Genomic DNA, 21,314 nt, shown 5'->3' with positions numbered 1-21,314 from the left:
CATTTCGTGACTGATTGAATAAGAAAAGTATCAGGTTCAAATGGAGAATTCAAAGTTACCACTATCAGGGTACGCTTTTTCTCTGCTGGATGGGCGCACAGACTGTTGCTGTTGTGTTTTACATCCAGTCTCAGCTATGCATACACCAGTTACATAGGAAAAACATCATGCCATCTTTATCAGATCTACAAACAACCCATATAAACTCCTTTAGGATAAACAGTTTAGTTTGGGTGAATAGTTAGTATTGAGAATAACAAAATTTGCCAACTCATAAGAACCCTGTATAAAAAAAGCATTCCTATTTAGCTCTGGAAGATTTCTTTCTCTGGATTATCAGATATCCAGAAATAATTACTCTATTATAAAGCATGCCAATCCACACCAAGGTCACCGGTAACAAATCTTATAGCAAGAGTTAAATTAAAAGGACTCACAGGTATTACTGGTTGCAGTGATGTTTCAGTAACATTTCTGCCACACTACAGCAAACTTTCTCCAAGGAAACATCTCTTCTGCTCATAAATGTCAAGTCATCTCACAAGCTAGAGCCCTCCATTTCCCCAAGTTAAAGAATAATGTCCATTATGCTCAATATCATTCAATGCTCATAAGTTGAAAGCTTTTCCTATAACAGCAGGAACAAGACAAGAATGCCCACTTTTGCCATATTATTCAACACAGTACTGGAAGTCCTAACCAGAGCAGTTAGGCAAGAAAAAGAAATAAAAGGCATCCAAGTCAGAAAGAAAGAAATAACACTGTCTCTACTTGCAGATGACATAATGTTATATATAGAAAATGCCAGACTCCACCAAAAAACTGTTAGAACTAATAAACACATTCAATACAGATTCAGGATACAAAAATCAATCTTATTTTTATACACTAACAATAAACTATCAGGAAGATAAATTTAAAAAGTAATCCCATTTACAATAGCATCAAAAAGAATAAAATACCTAGAAATAAATACATAGGAATCTATTTAACCAAGGAGGTGAAAGATCACTACTCTGAAAACTATAAATCATGGGTAAAAAAAAAAAAAAACAAAAAAACAAGACAAAAATGAATGAATAGATATTCCATGCTGATGAATTAAAATAATTAATGTTGTTAAAAATGTACATACTACCCAAGGCAACCTACAGATTCAATGTACTCTCTATCAAAATTCCAATAGCATTTTGCACAAAAGTAGAAAAAACAATCCTAAAATTTGTATGGAACCACAAAAGACCCCAAATAGCCAAAGCAATCTTGAGAAAGAACCACAAAGCTGGAAGTATCACATTTCCTGATTTCAAAATATATTACAAAGTTATAGCAATCAAAGGAGTATAATACTGACATAAAACCAGACACACTGGTCAAAGGAACAAAACAGAAAATACAGAAATAAACCCACACACATATAATTAATTTATAACAAAGAAGCCACAAATATACACCAGAGAAAGGGTTGCCTCTTCAATAAACGGTGCTGGAAAAAATGAGCAGCCACGTGCACAAGGATGACACTTACACCATACACAAAAATCAGCTCAAAACAGATTTAAGATTTGAACATAAAGCCTGAGACCACAGACACCTGGAAGAAAACATAAGTGGGTAAGCTGCTTGACATCCATCTTGGCAATGATTTTTTAAATTTGATACCAAAAGCAAAAGCAACTAAAGCAAAAAATGAGTGATACTATATCAAACTAAAAAGCTCTACATAGCAAAGGAAACCATCAACAAAATGAAAAGGCAACCTACCAAGTGGGAGAAAACATTTGCAAATCATATATCTGATAAGAGGTATTAATATCTAAAATATACAAAGAACTCACACAACTTTAAAGTATAAAAACAAAAAAATTCAATTAAAAAATGGGCAGAGGAACAGAACAGACATTTTCCCAAAGAAGACATATAAATACCCAACAGGTACATGAAAAGGTACTTAACATCACTAATTATCAGGGAAATCCAAATCAAAACCAAAATGAGATACCGCTTCACACCTGTTAGAATGGCTGTCATCAAAAAGACAATAGGAAGCAAGTATTTGAGAAGATGTGGAAAAAAGGGAACTCTGATACACCATTGGTAGGAATGTAAATTGGTATAGCCACTATAGAAAACAGTATGGCAGTGCCTCAAAAAATTAAAATAGAACTACCATACAGTATGATCCAGCAATTACACTCCTAGGTATATATCCAGAGGAAACAAAAGTACTATCTTGAAGAGTTACATTCCCATGTTCATTACAACATTATTTATAATAGCCAAGGAAACAACCTACATGTCCATCGACAGATAAGATGAATGAATAAAGAAAATGTATGTACACACACACAGGAATATTATTCAACCATGAATATAAAGGAAATTCTGCCATTTGCAACAGTATAGGTAGACCTTGGGGGCATTATGCTAAGTGAAGTAAGTCAGACAAAAAAAGATAAATACTATACAATATCACTTATATGTGGAATCTATAAAGAACTAAACTCATAGAAACATAGAACATAATGGTGGTTGCCAGAGGCAGGGGGTGGAGGTTAGGTGAAATAGATGAAGGTGACCATAATTAAGACTTTGATTTTTAAGATTAATAAGTTCTAGGGATGTAACAGACAACATAGTGACTATAGTTAACAATACTGTATTGTATATTGAAAAGATGTGAAGAAAGTAAATCTTAAAAGTTTTCACCACAAGAAGAAAATTTATAACTATATGAGGTGACGGGTGCTAACTAAACTTATTGTGATAATGATTTCACAATATATACGTATATCATATCATTATGTTGTATATATTTAATTTGATATTATATGTCAATTATGTCATTAAATGGGGGGAAAGTATTTTTAAATAATGTCCATGTGTCTGTTAGAAGGAGACTGGTACTTTTAAATATAATCCGTGAAGCCCTGGCCAGATGGCTCAGTTGGTTGGAGTGTCACCCCGTACACCAAAAGGTTGCTAGTTCGATTCCCTTTCAGGGAACGTATCTAGGTTGCGAGTTGGCATGCGTACAGAAGGCAACTAATAGATGTTTTTCTCTCCAATCCATATTTCTCTCTTTCTCTTTCTCTCTCTCTCTCTCTCTCTCAAATCAATAAAAACATATCTTCAGATAAGAATTAAAAAAATAAATTAAAAAATATATATAATCCATGAACCAGAAGCTCTGCCCTGACATTACATTTGACACATAGTTAAATGTATAATTATGAGAACTGAAACAGAGATTGTTTTACATATTGGTTAAAAATTAGATTTCTGGCCCTGGCCGGTTTGGCTCAGCGGTTAGAGCGTCAGCCTGCGGTCCTGAGAGACCCGGGTTTGGTTCCCGCTAGGGGCGCGTACCTTGGTTGCAGTTTGTCCCCAGCCCTGGTCGGTTGTGCGGGTGGCAGCCACTCGATGTGTTCCTTTCACATCGGTGTTTCTTTCTCTCTCTCTGTTCCTCTCCCTCCCTCCCACTCTACCTGAACAAAAAATGGAAAAATGTCCTCGGGGGAGGATAAAAAAAAAAAAATAGATTTCTGTGATTATGGTTCCACAGTCTCTATGAACAAAAAGTGATCACATTACAAACAAACAAAAGGCTACAAGCAATTAGTTTATTACAACTTTCTGGATTTGATGGCACATTAACTACAATAAACAGTCCAGGACAATAATGAATATGTGGTTTCAGAAAGACAGGCATTTGTTAAATAGAAAAAATATGTTTAAATAAAGGCATTCCTTAAGACAGAGGTCTAGTAGGTTTGGTATCAAATTCTAGTAGAAAAACAATTCACCACCATAATCACAAAGTAACTCACTAAATGATATATTTTTTATTTGCTGATATGCATTCATAATTCTCATTTTGAAGGAAAGATTTTTATTTTTCTGGCGCCACCAAGTGGTAACATTATGAAGTGTTCCAGGGCAAATAACTTAGACAAAAGAATCACTTTGCTATGTTTTATCTATGTCAATTAAACACTTGTGATGTTTTAGCACAAAAATTATCTGAAAAGAAAAGGGAAAAGTATCAGAACTGATTGTTTGCAACTCATCCCTATTTTAAACCCCCAACCAAAAATAAAGAGTTAAGACAAGAAGAAAAATGGTAGGCCACCATGCTCCATAAGCAAACAAAAAAACACCAATAGATTATGAAACTATCTGAAAAACAAGTTTGTATCAAAATGATATACATTGTCAGTCAGCCCAAGAGAAATGCTTCCTCCTGAAACTCCATTACCACGGCTGTAAGATAATAAGGCAAAATCCCACAAGGCCAAGGAGACTGAGAGAAAAGATAGCAGCAACAAAATTTCGGAAGCCAGAAAGTCGATGGATGAGCTTTCGAGACTTGGGGAAACTCCAGAAAGCTACCTGACTACATGGTACTAAATCTCTCCCAAAGTTCAGGAACTGGTGGCACTAGGTAGCTGTGGACATGAGAGCAAAGGATTCAAAACAAGCAACTTGGTCAAAATTAGTTAAAAAGCAGTTAGGATGCCCCTCCATACATTTCCCTTCCACTCCATACCGCCAAGTGTTTGCCTTCACCCCACGTCAGAAGGATGAAAGTTGACAGTCTAGGAACAGAACCACAGAATGCTTTTGGACTACCGGACACCAGGCACAGTGAGGGCAGGAATAAAAAATGTTAGTAATACAGGAGACTGTGGTCATCTGAATGGTACTAACAAATCAAAGACCTCAAGAAAAATCAATGAAAATGGTAATTTCTTGGAAAGAAAATCATTGGATGAAGGTCCCATCAACCTTTGATTATTGTGTCCAGGAAGTCATGTAACTAACTGCAGCATGCTTCACTCTGCTTCTATAAGGAAAAAGTAAATAATTAAACAAAAACTGATACTTTAAAAAAAGGTAGGTTCTACTTATAGACATTCAGCAGCCTTCAACTCTACATGCCCCATTTCACCCTCATTCATTAGCTGAGAATTTACTGCAACTAACAAAGAAAATAGTAGGCAAATCCGAGAACCTTTTAGACTCTTGGTTTAAAAGCCCATTTCTCACCAGGCCATTCATAGTTAATGTACTAAAGAATCTCTGTGAACACTCCTGAGAGAGGTGAAGGCTGGTGGATAATAGCCATGTCAGAAAAAAGAGAACACTTTGTTATTCATAATAAAGACTTAGAGAGTTGATTTTTTTATCCCATTTTGTTGCTTATTTGATCAAATTAGAGAGTTAAGTATATCTGATACTGTTGTGTAACCAGAAGCCTATATCCATATTTATGTCATTTAATCTTCAGTAATTTCTCATTTTCAGTATTGTTTTTACAGATTATACATAAGATATAGTTATATGTACATACTTTTTTCCCCAGATACCAACATAAGAAACATTAATACAGATAAAACTGTACCTTGAACACCTTCTAGGAGTAAATCAACTCCCTTCCTATAAAAATCGGAAGCAGCTTCATAGTCGTCGTCTTCTTCCTTTTTTAAAGCCAGCTTTATTAATTCTCCCGCTTTCTCCAAATAATTTCTCTTGCCAAGCTTAGATTTTAAACTGCCAGGAAAGAGGCTACGATTTTCCCTTTCTTCTTCTGTTTTGTTCTGTTCACTGTCAAAAGCAGCAGCCCCTAGTGCTGAAGGATCCGAAGAAAGATTGAGACCAAAAGTTCTAATGGGAGAATTTTGATTGGAAGCCATTCCATCATCCAACTCAGCAAGAGAATCCACATCAACAGTAAGAGATATCAGGTCACTGTCACTGGAGAAGCCTGAAAATATGATCACAATAGTAAACATATTAAATTGAGAATCAGCCAAAAGAATGCAAATCATGCTGACTATTCATTTCTTCACACTACCCAAGTCAATTAGGAAGGCTGTAATTTACTGATGAAGTCAGTGCCTAGCAATTTGTTTCAGCTTAGTTCATTCATTTTTGCACTGTCTCTCAATGGCTCTGGAACACCATCTCTTTGCCTTAATTATCAAACTAAAATGAAGACAAGCCCTGGCTGGTTTGGCTCGGCGGTAAGAGCATCGGCCTGCGGTCCAGAGAGACCCGGGTTCAGTTCCTGCTAAGGGCACGTACCTCGGTTGCAGTTTGTCCCCGGCCCTGGTTGTTCGTGCAGGTGGCAGCCACTCCATGTGTCCCTTTCACGTCGATGTTTCTCTCTCTCTCTCTCTTCCTCTCTCTCCCTCCTACTCTATCTGAACAAAAAAATGGAAAAATGTCCTCGGGTGAGGATAAAAAATAAAAAAATAATAAAACAAAGACAAGTCTTTATCTAGCCTTTACCACAAGATCTTGTAAACCACTTTTAGAAAGCAGATGCTTGCACACACAACTGCTATGAGCAATAATGTTATGATGGAGAGTAAAGAGTTAAGAGCTTTAGAGTAACTATAAAAGAAACCCAGATCTTAAAACTTACTGTGTGATTAACAGCAAGTTACTTAATAGTATTACTTATTAAGCAGGGCATTAAATGAGAACAGAGTTAATGCATATGAAGCATAACAGACTACCATTAAATTATAACTATTATAGCAATTATATAATAATTATTTAACTACTAGACAATATATATTCAGAGGTGTGCTTTCAGGTCACCATCCATATCTGGAAAATGTATGTCATTTAGTTTTGTTTTTTTTAAAAAAACTGAATTTTTAGAAATTTTTGTTTCAGCCTCTTCCACAGCTTTGGAGAGAATTGGTCTATATTCATAACTTAGTTTTCTGACAGAATATAAAAAATAAGTGCTGTTAACATTTTTAGCAATGAAAATTACTTCTCTCATTCTTATAAATGACTTCATGGCAAATGAGCATGAATCATAATAATAGTTATCAAACTTTTTGGTCTTGAAACCTCTCTTTACATTCTTAAAAATGATTGTTACCCTCGACGAGATTCTGTTTATGTGGATTATATCTGTAAATATTTACCAATCTTGATATTTAAAAAGCAGATGGAAAAAAATTTAATTAAACATTAAAGCCCATTACATGTTAACAAAATTTTTATTTTAAAAAACTCTATTTTCCAAAACAAAAAATATTTAGTCAGAGAAGTGGCACTGTTCTACATTTGTGCAAATCTTGTTAACAAAAGATGGCTACAGTCTCATATCTGTTCTGTACTCAATCTGTTGTCAGACGTTGTTCTGGTTGAAAGATTTGAATAAGATGTCACAGAGATATGTAATTGAAAGTGGGGTAAATATTTTAGTAGCCTTTTAAAATAATTGTGGACATTGTCTTTTAATAGTACACCAAAATTGACAGTGGTTGTTTCTTAGAGCTTAGTTGCCATGTAAATTCCTATCAATGAAATTTCTGTTTTGATTACACTCAAATCCATTGGTCTGTCTTACACGCTGAATGGATCTTTTTATCCATCACGAGTTTATAACATCACACCCTGGCCATTTTGAAAAGACTGGTTTCCAGTTACACAGATTTTCCAAATGGTGACAAATTTTATATTACAATATCACCCCCCAAACCACATTTGTTACTATCACCATCAATTTTATCAGAAAAATATTTAAGTATTGGGAAACTGTCAAGCTCAAAGTGGAAGATAAAAGTTCTCCAAAATTCTAATTCTGGGTCGCAAACTTGAATGTTATCAGTGGCAACATATACCATCAGTTGTTTTCCTTCAAGTGTCAGCTCCCTTCGTTTACTTTCAAAAAACATGTGCCAAATTCCCAAGTCTGAATAATGATAGTTTATCTGTCAATCATCCTTTCAAGCAGATACGGTATTCCAGGAAAAAAACAGCTAGTTTCTGACTCAAACAACTTCTCCTCAAGACAACCATGGTAGCTCAGTATGCAGAAATACTTTATGTATACTTCCACTTTGTCACAAAGAATATCAAAAGAATATCCCCAAAGATGAGGCCAGTAAAACTGAGTGCTCACTGCTTCCTCAAGGACACACCCAGCGCCGGCACTGCCCCAGCGCGATGCCTGCTGTCACGGGCTGGTGCCGCGCGCTCGACGCGTGCTCTGGCACCTTAGCTTCACCCACCGCTGCTTTTGTGTCATCAGTGCAAATATCAACACAGCGAAAAAGGCAAATGATTTCCTAGATTATTAACAAAACATTTCTGCCTTGGGTGCCCCCTAAAGAGATCTCAGGAATATCCAGGGGTCTAAAGACCATACTTTGAGCCGCTGATCTATACTTAAAAGACTGGCAGTATGCTTATATAAAAATTAGGTTTGAAAACAGCTATGAGATCTGCATCACTACTGACTATTAATTGCCAAGTTTCTCAGAAAACTAAGTATATAAAGAAGAAAATTATTTCCTCAATGAGTCAAAATTAGAGGTGAATTAGACTATATAATTCTAGGTGATCAGAGATCAGCTAATTTTTTTGAGGGTCAAGAATGAGTACTTTAGGCTTTGTGGGCCACCTTTCACAATGAATCAATACTACTGCTATAGCACAAGCACAGCCAAGACAACACGTGACTGTAAGCACGGTTGTGTTCCAATAAAACTTTATTTATGGACGTTGAAGTTTGAATTCCATATAATTCTCCCATGCCATAAAATAATATTATTTTAAATTTTGTCGATCATTTAAAATATAGAAACCATCCAGCTCACTGACTGAGTGTCGACCCATGCACCAAGAGGTCACTGGTTCAATTCCCGGTCAGGGCACATGCCCAGGTTGTGGGCCAAATCCCCAGTGGGGGGCATGCAGGAGGCGGCCAATTGATATTCTCTCTCATCGATGTTTCTATCTCTCTCTCCCTTTCCCTTCCTCTCTCTCTAAAATCAATAAAGAAAAAATATTTAAAATAAATAAAATATAAAAACCATTCTTAGCTTTCAGGTGGAAGGCCAGATTTGGCCCACAGGCTATACTTTATCAATCCCTGTTATAGACTCAAATTGCTTATTTCATATCAAATAAAGTAAGTTAGGGTAAAACCATGTTACTGGCAGCTAAACCCAAATTTCAAATCAGCTTTAGTCATGACTGTGGCACCCTGTCAATATATTCTGTTTTAAGGGTTTTTCTTTCAAATTCCCAGAATGTCCATAAAAAACTATTTTTGAGGCACAAACTTCTGGTTATAAAATAAATAGTCATGGGGATGTAATGCACAGCAAAGAGAGACTATATTTAATAATACCGTACTGCACATTTAAAAGGTGTTAAAAGTAGATTTTAAAAGTTCTCATCACAAAAAAAAACAAACAAACCTATAACTATGTATGTGACATAGTTACATACATAGAACTAGTGGAAATCTCTTCAATTCTCTGACATTTCAACTGTACGGACAATACTTCCAAAATCTTTTCCTGCAATCTACAAAAGTATCTACTGTTCTGAGAAATATAAATTTTGAGTTTTTTTAAATACTTTTTAAATATTGTGTGTATTTCAATGAAAATGTATTTCCTGAACTGGTGTCATTATTTAACGTAGTCCATTGAAATTAATAAACAAACAGACAATTCTTTCTGGTTTATACAGCTAATCACAAAGGAAAGGAAATGCTGTCAGCGATCTTTGTCAGCTCTCCCGTGTCTTGTCACTGTGACCTTCACATCATCTGTCACATTGTACCATTTCATGCTTTGCCTGATTTTCCTCTCTAACAAGAACAATAACACCAAAGGGCAAGAGGGTAAAGTTATGTATACTCAGTTTCTTGGCTTCTGACCACAAAAATCTAGTGTCATAGTCATATTTCCTCTTACCTTTCCAACCTTATTTTATTAGCAAAGGAAACCATGGTTAAATGAAATTAGATCAGAAAAATAAGACCATCAAAATACCTAGGGAGAAAGTCAGATAGCAAAATAAAGTAAGAAATAAATATTCTACACAAATTGTTTCAATTTCTACCTAATTCTAAATAAAGAAACTTTCAAAGTAAGCAAGTAAGTAAAAACTAGCAGGTTAGGAAAAGGAAATTTTTAGCCTAACTGGGAAAAGCAACTTGTGGTTTAACCTTTTGGGAGGACAGTTTGGCAATGTACATCAGGTGCAAAAAAATGCTTATATCTTTGACCAAGAAATTCAGCAATTTATACCAAAACAATCAGAGATATGAAAAAAAGGTCTTTATATAAGACTATCCAGCACAAAAATTAGTGAAAATTTTGCAAGAAAAAATTTCTAAAAATAGGAGATTATGGTTCATTCCTATAATAAAATATTATACAGTTATTTAAAAGTATGTTATAGCCCTGGCCAGTTTGGCTCAGCAGTTAGAGTGTCAGCCCAAGGGCCAAAGGGTCGTGGTTTCAATTCAGGTCAAGGGCAGGTACCTCGATTGCATTTCGATCCCCGGCCCTGGCTGGGTTGTGTAGGAGGCAACCAATTGGTGTGTCTCTCTCACACTGATGTTTCTCTCCCTCCCTCCCACTCTATCTGAAAATTAAGTGGAAAAGTGTCCTCAGGTGAGGATTAAAAAAAAAGTATGTTACAGAAGAATGTTTTATGCTAAAATATTCATACTCTGTTATGCAAAAATGATGAACTGCAAAGCAATATTATTTATAAATCCTATAATTCTAATTTAAAAACACAAACACAGAAAGGTACAGTAAACACTAAAAGGAATTTTCTCTGCATGGCGGGATTACAGGTGGTCTACCCCCATTCCTGCGTGTGCATGGCAAGCCCTTCAGGCTCTGCACATGAACGATATCAAAGAAGATGCAGCAAGGACTGAAACTGGGAATATGGGAATAAAGATGTTACACAGCCATTATTCATGCAATACTGGCCTGTATGAATTATACAGCAGCCAGTGCCCAGGAATTCCTAACTTAAAAGAGAAGATAGAAATGATATAAAAATAGATTTGTTTAAAGCAAACTAACCCCTGCCCGGCCAGTGTGGCTCAGTGGCTGAGCGTCAACCCCTGCACCAAGAGGTCGCCAGTTCGATTTCCAGTCAGGGCACATGCCCAGGTTATGGGCCTGATCCACAGAGGGGGGCATGCAGGAGGCAGCCAATCGATGTTCTCTCTCATTGATGTTTCCGTCTCTCTCTCTCTCTCCCTCTCCCTTACTCTCTCTCTAAAATCAGTTATTAAATTTTTTTTTAATAAAATAAATTTAAAAAGTAAAAAGCAAACTAACCCGACACTTCCCTGCCTATCCTCTTCCTTTGATTCTCCTCTTATGATACACCCCTACTGTACTTAAACCGCCTAACCCTATTGTATCTCCTCGACCATGCACTGCTATGAATCATCTTTTCTAGTATTCTCGGATACTTTTCTATATTTAAGAAATTTCTAAATTCCCTTCTTCTCAATGAAGTATTCCCCAAACAGCTCAAGAACACTCCCTTTCACCACCACAGCAATAAGTCATATGTATATGTATTTGTATATGTATATGTATGTAGGTGTCCCAAAAAAATATGTATACTCAGTTTAACAGCTGATAAATCACTTAATTCTCACTCCATTTCAGATGCAACTGATTTGAAATAATGGGTAAAGCCAGACTAAGCTTTGAACAAAGAAAATGTATCCACTAGACCTTTTTATGAGGATACAGAAAAGATAGAGTTTACATACAAAACCGGCAACAGTCGATAAACTGAGGGCAGCTATGGAAAGAGACTGCGCACACACCGAACAACAGGCTTCTTGTGGGCTGATGATTCCCACCATCAGCAGTGCCTGGACCAGACGGTCATCAGTTTGAAAAAAAGCTTTGACAAAAAAAGTAATTTATTCATTTCTGTAGATTCTTTTAAATTTTGAAAATGAATTGTTAATAAATCCTGGTTTTATTCAAACTATGTATACATATTCAGTACCTGGTTTATTCCTCTTATAACCTTGATATATCTACTTCATACAGTGTTTGCTCATAGTCCTGTGATTCAACCTATTTTAAATGCACCTAAATATCACCAGAAATGGAGACTAGCTCCCTATAATCTGGGAATAAAGTTAACAAGTAAGATACAGGGAGCAGCAAACAAGAAGTTCTCAGTGAGGGAGAAAACTGTGGACAAGGTAGAGCAGCAACTGACAATACACAGACTATTTGTCAAAAGGTTAGACCAACCTGAAGTCAAGCCATGTCTAAAGGGGCCCTCTGGGCCATCATAAGAGTAAAAGGTGCATCCTTCACCCAACGCCATCAAGTCAAAAAAGTAAGCCTTTTCTGGAAGGGATGAGGGCAGGGGGTGGGATGGGGAGTCAAAGGTTCTATGAAAGCGTTCAGCCTCCAGATTTATTTCACAGACATTCAAGTCTCAGGGCTATTAGAGGACCCCAGGTGACTGGTTAAAAAGCAGCTGCAGACATGAGGGGTTTATTTAACATCCTAGTCTACCTACCTACCCTCACCTTCTGTGCTTTGAACTGCTCCGAGTAGGGCAGTATAGTGCAATCTGTCTAGGACACCATCTCTGAAAGACAAGCACCAGGGGAAAAGGTTGAGTTGCCACAGAATAAATCTTTATACTATAAACTATCAGAAATCTGTATTTGAAGATCATCTGCAAAAAGATATGTTTTCTTTAGAACAACAGGTGGTCTCTCATGGTCGACTATATATAAAATACATGGCCTCATTATTAGCTGATAGCTTTCACTGAGCCCTGAGGTTCACATATTGCCATAGTCAAGGAAAGGGAATTTCTACTCTTCATAGTAGCAGTGACTCATGCTTCACACACAAAGCAAGATATCTAGCCAGCAGAACAAAGGTCACCCTGAGATAGAAGAAATACATATCAGTCTCCATTAAGAAACAAGCCCTTATAAATATGATTTTAAATGAATACCTAAATCTGAAACTAATTAAGATTCTGACACTAGTTAAGATTCCTGTACTTGATTACCAACTCATCACTTAATAATAGCTATTGTTACTAAAATAACCATTCCTTTGATGTTTCACATTTTTATAATGTCCTTGGGACAGACATGTCTATGCTTCACCCTTGAAATTTTATGAAGAGAGCAACAGAATATCTACTGTATATTTGGTGAAAAACAGAATGAGCTGAGAAAACAACACATTCATCACAATTACCACCCTACCACTGTTATCTTGTGAACAACAGGGATCTATGAGTTGGCTTCCCTTTCTACCTAATGAACTTTTCATGCTGCTCCTCTCCATAATCCTCTCTACAAACCACACCTGTTTGTTACCAGCACACAAGCAACACTGACTTTTCTATACCAAATACACATTCTCACTGTCTTCCTCTCCATAAAATTAAATCTCTTCATTTCACACAACATAGTTCTGTGATTGCTAGTAAATACCTGGAGTGCCAGGACTGCCTTAGGCACATGGCTTACCTTCTCTGAAATTCCAATTTTAATCGTGAACTAAGAGATTTCTCTATTTGTTCCCTAATGTTCCTTCTACTCTAAGATCCATTCCTGCGACATAACATAACTCGTTATTTGCCTCACCCAATCCCTAAAGTCCTCATTTCAACATTATCCTCACAAGGCCCAGGGTTTTAAGAGTCAACATTTATAATTTGTATCATTTGTTTTACATATACACATATACACAATGACACATTCGCATTTGTGTTTATCTTGAGAATAATGACCTGTTCTTTTTTTTCCTATTTATTTTAAGGTCCCCTACCAAAGAAAATTCAACTAATAAAGAACAGTGAATAAAAGTTAAGGAGATGAGCCCTTAAGAAAAAGAAAAAGGAGCTTCAAACTGAAGAAGCATACTCTAATGTAATAGAGGGTCCAGACTAATCCCAGTAACAAGATGTGGCGTTCTCATGGTGCCACCTAGTGGACGTTTGCTATAAATTCTATTTAAATTTAAATTACTTTTAATTAGACTTTCTATATATTTTGTCATCTTACACTACATGTAGAGTACAGATTTGAAGTTTGTCTTAATATATTTAGGTTATTAAGTAGCCAATAAACTGAAGAATATTACTTTTTTATATGATCCTGCCTCAAAGCATCAACGTTAAATCAACTAAATGAAAATAACACAATATAAAGTAAAAGAAAATATCATAATAAGGTTTTTTAATACAGAAAATTTTTTTCAAACTTAACTACATACCTTTCCGATTAGTCCCCCAAACATAATATAATGTTGATTGTATTTGATGTCTTAAATAAAATCTACAGTATTCTATTTAACACATGAATTGTAATCTTCATATATTACCTACCATCAAATAAGTGCACAAATCTTGAACTGAGAGTTACTTTACGATTCCTCTTACAATAACCCGTGACAGATGCCATTATCTTCAAAATGTATATCTCATTTACTCTAAAATGGCTAATTCCAGAGGGCATAATAAATCCTTTCTTAAGTCTACAAATGTGAGATTAAGCACTTAGGAACTCCTAATCCAAAATTTACAGGCAAAAAAAAAGGTAGATTTAATTACTCCCAGAGACATTTTAAGAATATTCACTCTTAATATCTGCTACATATAAGAGTTTGTATTTGTGGTTATGCCCACCTATTTTCTCTTATTCATTGCATACACCTGGAAAATGTCCCTTCCAAAACAGCAAAGGAAGTAAAGTAGTGTATTAGGAAGAGGAAATGACACAGGTTACCAGATGAGACTCTACCAACATCAAAGGCCCCAATATCAAGGCCAGCATGACAGTAAAGCAACCTACATCCTTCAAACAGCCCAGCAGACAAGAGAAACATGCCAAGAAGCTCAATTCCCATGCATCATTTTGGCCAGGTTTCCACAAATGTCAGTAACTTCATGGCTAAGTTTAATCCAACAAATGATGGAAGTTTAAAAAGGAAATAAGATGTTAACAATCAACTAAGCCTATCATCTCTGAGAAAATATATAGTTTAATTTCTCTGAACAAAGAAGATCAAGGGTAACCAGCATTTCATTTTAAGAATGTAAAACAATATTAACATTTTATCTAAAAACCTACTGAATAACTTTATAATTTTCAATTTCATATTAGATAAAACCTATTTTATCAGTTGATTACCAAATTATTGGTTTTATGAAACCATAAAGTGGTTCCCTCTATCCCATCGTACTAGAAAATAATGGTAATTTTTTTAAAGCCACTAATCCACCTCTTTATGTTTTACTCAGAAACTTTCTTTCAAGGTAACTTAAAACTTGTTGATTGCATTTTTATGGTACTAATAAAAATAATGATCACTTAGCCTCCACATCTGTTCTCTGAGAGGTGATATACTTGCCATGTCATTCTAACTCTACCTGAAAGACCTTGAAAGAGCAGACTATATATTAAGACTTGCCCTTCTGGCTCATTCCACTGGCAAACTAAATCACAAGTATGAAAAATGAATCTACCTTCACAACACCATTTAAAATACTGCACTCCGAGGAGTTGTTATGGAGTGAATCACCTCCTCACATTTTGGCTCTAAATCCAACCTACAAGCACTTGCCAAGCACAGTCCCCCTCCAACCCTCCATGCCGCGGCAGACCTGCGGGCTTGGCCGGCTGCCCGCCCTCCTGCTCTTCTGCTGGAGGCCTCCTCTCCTGCTTGTCTCTAGAGTTTGCAGACCTTTTGGTAAAAAGTAAATCTTACACTTGTCCAGTATGCCAGACAATTTCATAATATTTAGAAGTCATTTCCCCTCTTGCCCTGTCCAGGTAGCTCAGTTAGTTAGAGGGTCATCCTGATACACCAAGGTTGTGGGTTCAACCAATGAATGCATCAGTAAGTGGAACAACAAACCAATTTCTCTCTCTCTCAAAAAAAATATACACAATAAAAAAATTCTTTTTGAAAAAGTCATTTCCCCTCTCAAATAGCAATGAAGCTGCAAGCTGTCTGACACTGCGATCTGTATTTGTCCACAAGGCGTCTCTCAGCAGGATTAATTAGCTAGACACAGAGGCTTTTAAAGGGAGGGGGTAAAGACATAAGCATTAACATCATTTCCAGGTCTGTATGTCTTTTTGTTTTTTGTTTTTATCCTCACCCGAGGACATTTTTGCATTCATCTTCAGATAGAGCGGGAGGGAGAGGGGAGGAAGAGAGAGAGAGAAACATCGATGTGCGAAAGACACATCGGCTGGCTGCTACCCACATGACCCCGACCAGGGCCAGGGACAAACTGCAACTGAGGTACAAGCCCTTAGTGGGAACTGAACCCAAGACTCTCTGTTTCGTGTGCTGATGCTCTAACCACTAAGCCAAAACAGCCAGGGTTGTTTTTTTCATTCCTAATGGATCACAGTGCATTTTAGAATGGTAATACAGTTGGAAACGAAATTATGCCCTGAAAGGATAAAATGTCACTATTACTTTTACGTATCACAAGTCTTTTCCTGAATTTTTAACAAAAAATGTTGTCCCTAATTTTTCTCATAAAAGCATATTCTTAAAGAGAAATCCTTCCAATGAAAACCCATCTTTTTGAAACGTCAAGGGCAAACTCTTAACTGCTGTAGGTAGTGCGGCCCATACTGCCCAGTTTGTCCAAGGCTGTCCTGGTTCATGCCCAGTGTCTTGTAATTCTCAGAAGTCCGCCAGACTGGACAATACATTACTAACTCAACTTAGCATTAGATCATCTCTCTTTTAACATGAATACAGTCACCTTTTCACCCAGAAAAGATGTGCATCTTTCAGAACACCATTTTCAGAAGAACATCATTCCTAATAATAATGCTCCTCCCTTTCCATCTTCAACAATGGCAGAGGACAGAAGACCTCTGCATTGCTCCCACTCCTGATTACTTGACCCTAAACAGGCTCCTAAAAACACCCTTCTCTCTCCATGGCTGACTGTCCTACTTGTCCTCTACTGGACATCATCAAATCAGCCCGTTTAACGGGCTGAAAACACACTGTCCCTCTTTCTCAGGAGAAGGGTATCTCAGACAACTGCCAGATCAGGTTGTCCAAGATCAGTCACCCTCCAAGGAAACTAGTTCTAGAAAGAGAATCACATTCGGAGCCCAAGCAGGGACTAGATTTTCCAAAGCCTAACAAGGATCTCAGATCAAAACGGGTCATGGAGAATATATATATTTTTCCCAAAAAGACATGATGGATTATAAAGTATAATTACTGTCAACAATGAAGGTGGGAGCAGGGAGGAAGGGGGGGGGGTCAATGGGGGAAAACAGGGGGACATCTGTCATACTTTCAACGATAAAAAAAATTAAAAATTAATAAAAATTTTAAAAGCAATGCTTTTCCATGACCTTGGCTGATTCGGGATGAAGTCAAAGATATTGAGGACTCAATGGAGACCCTGGGCCTGAGGACCCCACACATTACACAGAACACTGGTTGAAATTAATGAACTTTGCTTTTAACTCAACAGGAGCCACTGTGAAAAATAAGAAACGTTAATCACTTCTCAATACAGCAGAACCAAAAGAAAAATATATTTAAGTGCATCAGCCTACACCATGGATGGGAAGTTGTTTCTCCTACCAAATCAAAATGGGACATGACTGCTATAGATGTATGTCAATATGTCTGTCGGTGACATCTGTGCATTAATCCACAGAAAGATCACTGCAATGAGATGCTACCTCCCATGTTAGTTTCATAAAGCACCCTCCTCTACTATAAACTCTTACTTATGAAGGAGTTTAGAAAATATTATCTAGTCTATGATTTTACTCTTATATAAACCAGACCTAAGTCAATCAAACAAATCTAATTACCTATTTTTAAAGACTCTCCCTATCCCTATCCCCAAATCTATATTTTTTTTAATTCTAAAATCTTCCCTGAAAGAAAACTAGCTAAGAAAATTCAATAATGTGTGTATTTTAAATCTCTATAAAAATTCAAAGATGGCTTAATAAAGGAATAAAACAAGAGATTAAACATTCTTGAATTAAAGTGATTAAAAGTACAAAAATTGCGTTGGTTCAGACCCATGTTATTATAAAATACATCAAAAACACTAAAGCTTCCTTAGATTTTGTTTTTTCTGGGTACATGACTAAACTTTTAATGCCAGTCTTGAAATTGTCTAAAAATCAAATCCTGCTAAATAAACTTAAGCCAGGCTTTCTTATCATAGAGAACACAAATTCTAACCACTCATCATACCACATTTCATCAAATCTCAGATACCACTAATTGCAGGAGGAATCATTATCTTACATATCATTAAAAAAGAAAAAAGTTGTCAATTAAATGCAAGATATCATCAACCCAGTATCGTGCACCCAATATCAATGTGAAAGAAAAGTAAAAAGAATCTTAGAATTAGTGAAATATTCTCAAATTCCTATATTTATTTATTTTGTGCAATGTAAATATAATTTATAATCTTCTGCAATTAAAACCACTGAAATGGAAAAAAAAAAAAAGGAAGTCACTTACCTTCTGTACTACACTCAGGAAAACTATCAGTGAGGGTGTCCGAATAAGCTTCAACAGGACCAATCAACTCAGAACCATCATTAATTATTCCACCCTAAAAAGATCAGGGTAATTATGTTTCATTAGCAATAATTTTTTTAAAAATAAGTAGTAAATGAACTATAGAAATTTCAACTGAGTATGTATGTAAAAGGATTACAAAAACTATTCAACTAGATTGCAATTGCTTTTCAAAAAATCAATAGAACTATCAATATCGGTTTATCAATTTTTTCACTCTTTTTTAAACGTTTTGTTGTTGTTAATCCTCAGCCAAGGATATTTTTTCCATTGACTTTTAGAGAGAGTGAAAGGTTGGGAGGGAAGGGGAGAGAGAGAAACATCAACATGAGAGAGACACATCGACTGGTTGCCTCCCACACGTGACCAGATTAGAGCTGGGGAACGAACTTGCAACCCAGGTAATGTGCCCTTGACTGGGAATCGGATCTGCAACACTTCGATCCACAAGCCAACGCTCTAACCACTGAGCCCGCAGTTACCACACCAATGCAATATGTTAATAACAGAGATATTCTGTGAGGGAAAGGGGGATATATGGAAAAACTCTATACTTTCTGCACAATTTTTCTGTAAATATAAACTGCTCAGTAGTCTATTATTGCCCAGCCTGTGTGGCTCAGTGGTTGAGCACTGACCCATGCACCAAGAGGTCACCAGTTCAATTCCCGGTAAGGACACATGCCCAGGTTGTGGGCCAAATCCCCAGTGGGGCCATGACGGGCATGCAGGAGGCAGCCAATTGATGTTCTCTCTCATTGATGTTTCTCTCTCTCCCTCTACCTCCCTCTCTCTCTAAAATCAATAAAAAATATATTTTTAAAAATAGTCTACTATTTAAAAATTCAATAGGTATATTATCAAATTTATAATAAAATGTGGCTTTTTATAAAAAGCATAATTTTAAATTTTTCTCAAAAGTACTCATTTAAAAATGCAAAAAAAAGAAAAACACCCACCAGCTAAAGAATATTGTTCAGAATTTTTAGTGACTGACTTGGTCATTCAATTAGTGATAAATGATGAGCTCCATTAGGAAGTCATTTTGTTTTGTTAAATTTAAAAGTACAATATATCACACAACATCTCAGAAGATTCCAGAAGTGATTTAAATTTGATAACCACCTAAATACAATATAAGTAAAACTAAATAAATTTAAAATATTTTTATTAAAGGAACACATCAATGTTTCTCTGTCTCTCCCTTTCTCTCTCCCCTCCTCTCTCTATAAAATCAGTAAACATATCTTCTGGTATGGATTAAGAAAACAAAGATTTAAAAAAATAAATAATAAAAATAAAGTCTCCCTGCCAGCTTATCTTGAAGAGTACTTTGAATTGATCCTTCTCAAATTACAAAATTTAACATCCTAGAGTATTAAGTGAACTGAGACTTTAAAAACAATTTTTCATTAGAAGCAAGAATTTATATTACTTTATTTTATTTTTTATTAAAATATTCAAACCATAGTTTAGAGCTAAATTTTTCTCCAAAAAGGAGTACCTATTCTAGACTTAGCCATACTATGCACAACATCCAAACTAAATTTTAAGAAAATATGCAAATATTCTTGAGAATTTTAATAAAGAAAGTTGATTTTATTTACAATCTCACTTAATAGGAAGTATCTTTCAACTAAGTTACCCACCTATAAAATAGAATTGATTCCTATAAATAACTCAAGGAATTGTTGGGTCAAAAAGAGCTCATACATACATGTAAAGTGTTTAGAAAATGCAAGTACTTAACAGTTTTCTTTTATTATTATATTAACTGATATAAGATCTGCTTATGAAATAAAATTTTTAAAAAATAAAGAATGAAAAAATGTTTTAGCTTATAATCCTAAAGAAATTCTATTTCCCACCCTGACCAGTATGGCTCCGTTGTGCCCGGGTTTCAGGCTTGATCCTCGGTAAGGGGAGCTGATCGATGTTTCACTCTCACATTGCTGTTTCTCTCTCCCTCCCTCCCCCTTCCTCTCTAAAAATCAATAAAACAATCTTTAAAAATAAGAAATTCTATTACCTAATTTAACAAACAATATTATACAAAATAATAACAAAACTATACAAAATAAAGAATAAATCTTTAATTTAAAAAATGATAATAATAAAAACTCTTCTAGTCCTGGACGGGTGGCTCAGTTGGTTGAAACATCGTCCTGTACACCAAAAGCTTGTGAATTCAATTCCTGGTCAGGACACATACCTAGGTTGCAGGTTCAATCCCCAGTCAGGGCTCATATGGGAAACAATCGATCAATGTTTCTCTCTCACATGGATATTTATTTCCTTTCTCTCTCTCTCTCCACCCCCTCCTTTCCCTTTTTTCTCTCTTTCTAAGATCAATAAACATATCCTTGGGTGAGGTTAAAATAAATAAATAAATAAATAAATAAATAAATAAATAAATAAATAAATAAAAATCGTTCTATAGGCACTAAAGGGAAGTGGTAGAAAAATATGCCACAATTCTATTTTAAATCTCTAGTTTAAACATTAAGTTTTTAGTGTTCCTGATTATGCAGTAAAAAGAAACTCTCATTATATGGCATCTCAAAGTTTTTGTTAATGAAAGTTAGTCTAAAGGGAAAGGAGTTCAGACATGGTAAAATAAGTAGATCAACAAATGCTATCCCCAAAAGACAATAATATAACTAGAGAAAACTGTCTAAACAACCATTTGAGAGTTCTGGAACTTGACCAAAAACATAAAGCAAATGAAGAGTGGTTACTTATGAAAAACTGCAAAACCACAGGTAAGAACTGTGGGAGTCTGTGGCATTCTTGCCTGGGGTTGTTCCCATCTTCCATCCCAGCTGGGTTGCCATGGTAATTATACAAAAGCAAGGCAAGCCTTGAAAACCAGCAGATTCACTTGTAGAGGAGGCTGGCATGATTCTGACTGGAGCAGAG

The 21,314-nt window shown here is 35.8% G+C and overlaps 1 protein-coding gene across 14 annotated transcripts in view; it reads right to left on the bottom strand.

Annotated features, from left to right (window-relative positions):
* RPS6KC1 (ribosomal protein S6 kinase C1) overlaps positions 1-21,314 on the bottom strand; it is a 166,029-nt gene that overhangs the window by 100,040 nt on the left and 44,675 nt on the right. For all 14 annotated transcript variants that reach the window (XR_004960884.1, XR_004960879.1, XR_004960876.1 and 11 more), the window contains 2 exons: positions 18,336-18,429; positions 5,405-5,767 (listed from right to left, as the gene is read on the bottom strand). Coding sequence is in view for 5 of the 14 variants with exons in the window: in XM_036272263.1 (XP_036128156.1) it covers positions 5,405-5,767; positions 18,336-18,429 (457 nt within the window). In the remaining 9 variants the exon portion in view is untranslated. The remainder of the gene's footprint in view (positions 1-5,404; positions 5,768-18,335; positions 18,430-21,314) is intronic.

This window comes from Molossus molossus, unplaced genomic scaffold (genome assembly GCF_014108415.1).
Source record: "Molossus molossus isolate mMolMol1 unplaced genomic scaffold, mMolMol1.p scaffold_m16_p_20, whole genome shotgun sequence".
NCBI lineage: Eukaryota > Metazoa > Chordata > Mammalia > Chiroptera > Molossidae > Molossus > Molossus molossus.
The sequence above is the reverse complement of the archived record's forward strand: the minus strand, read 5'-3'. Positions and strand labels throughout refer to the sequence as shown.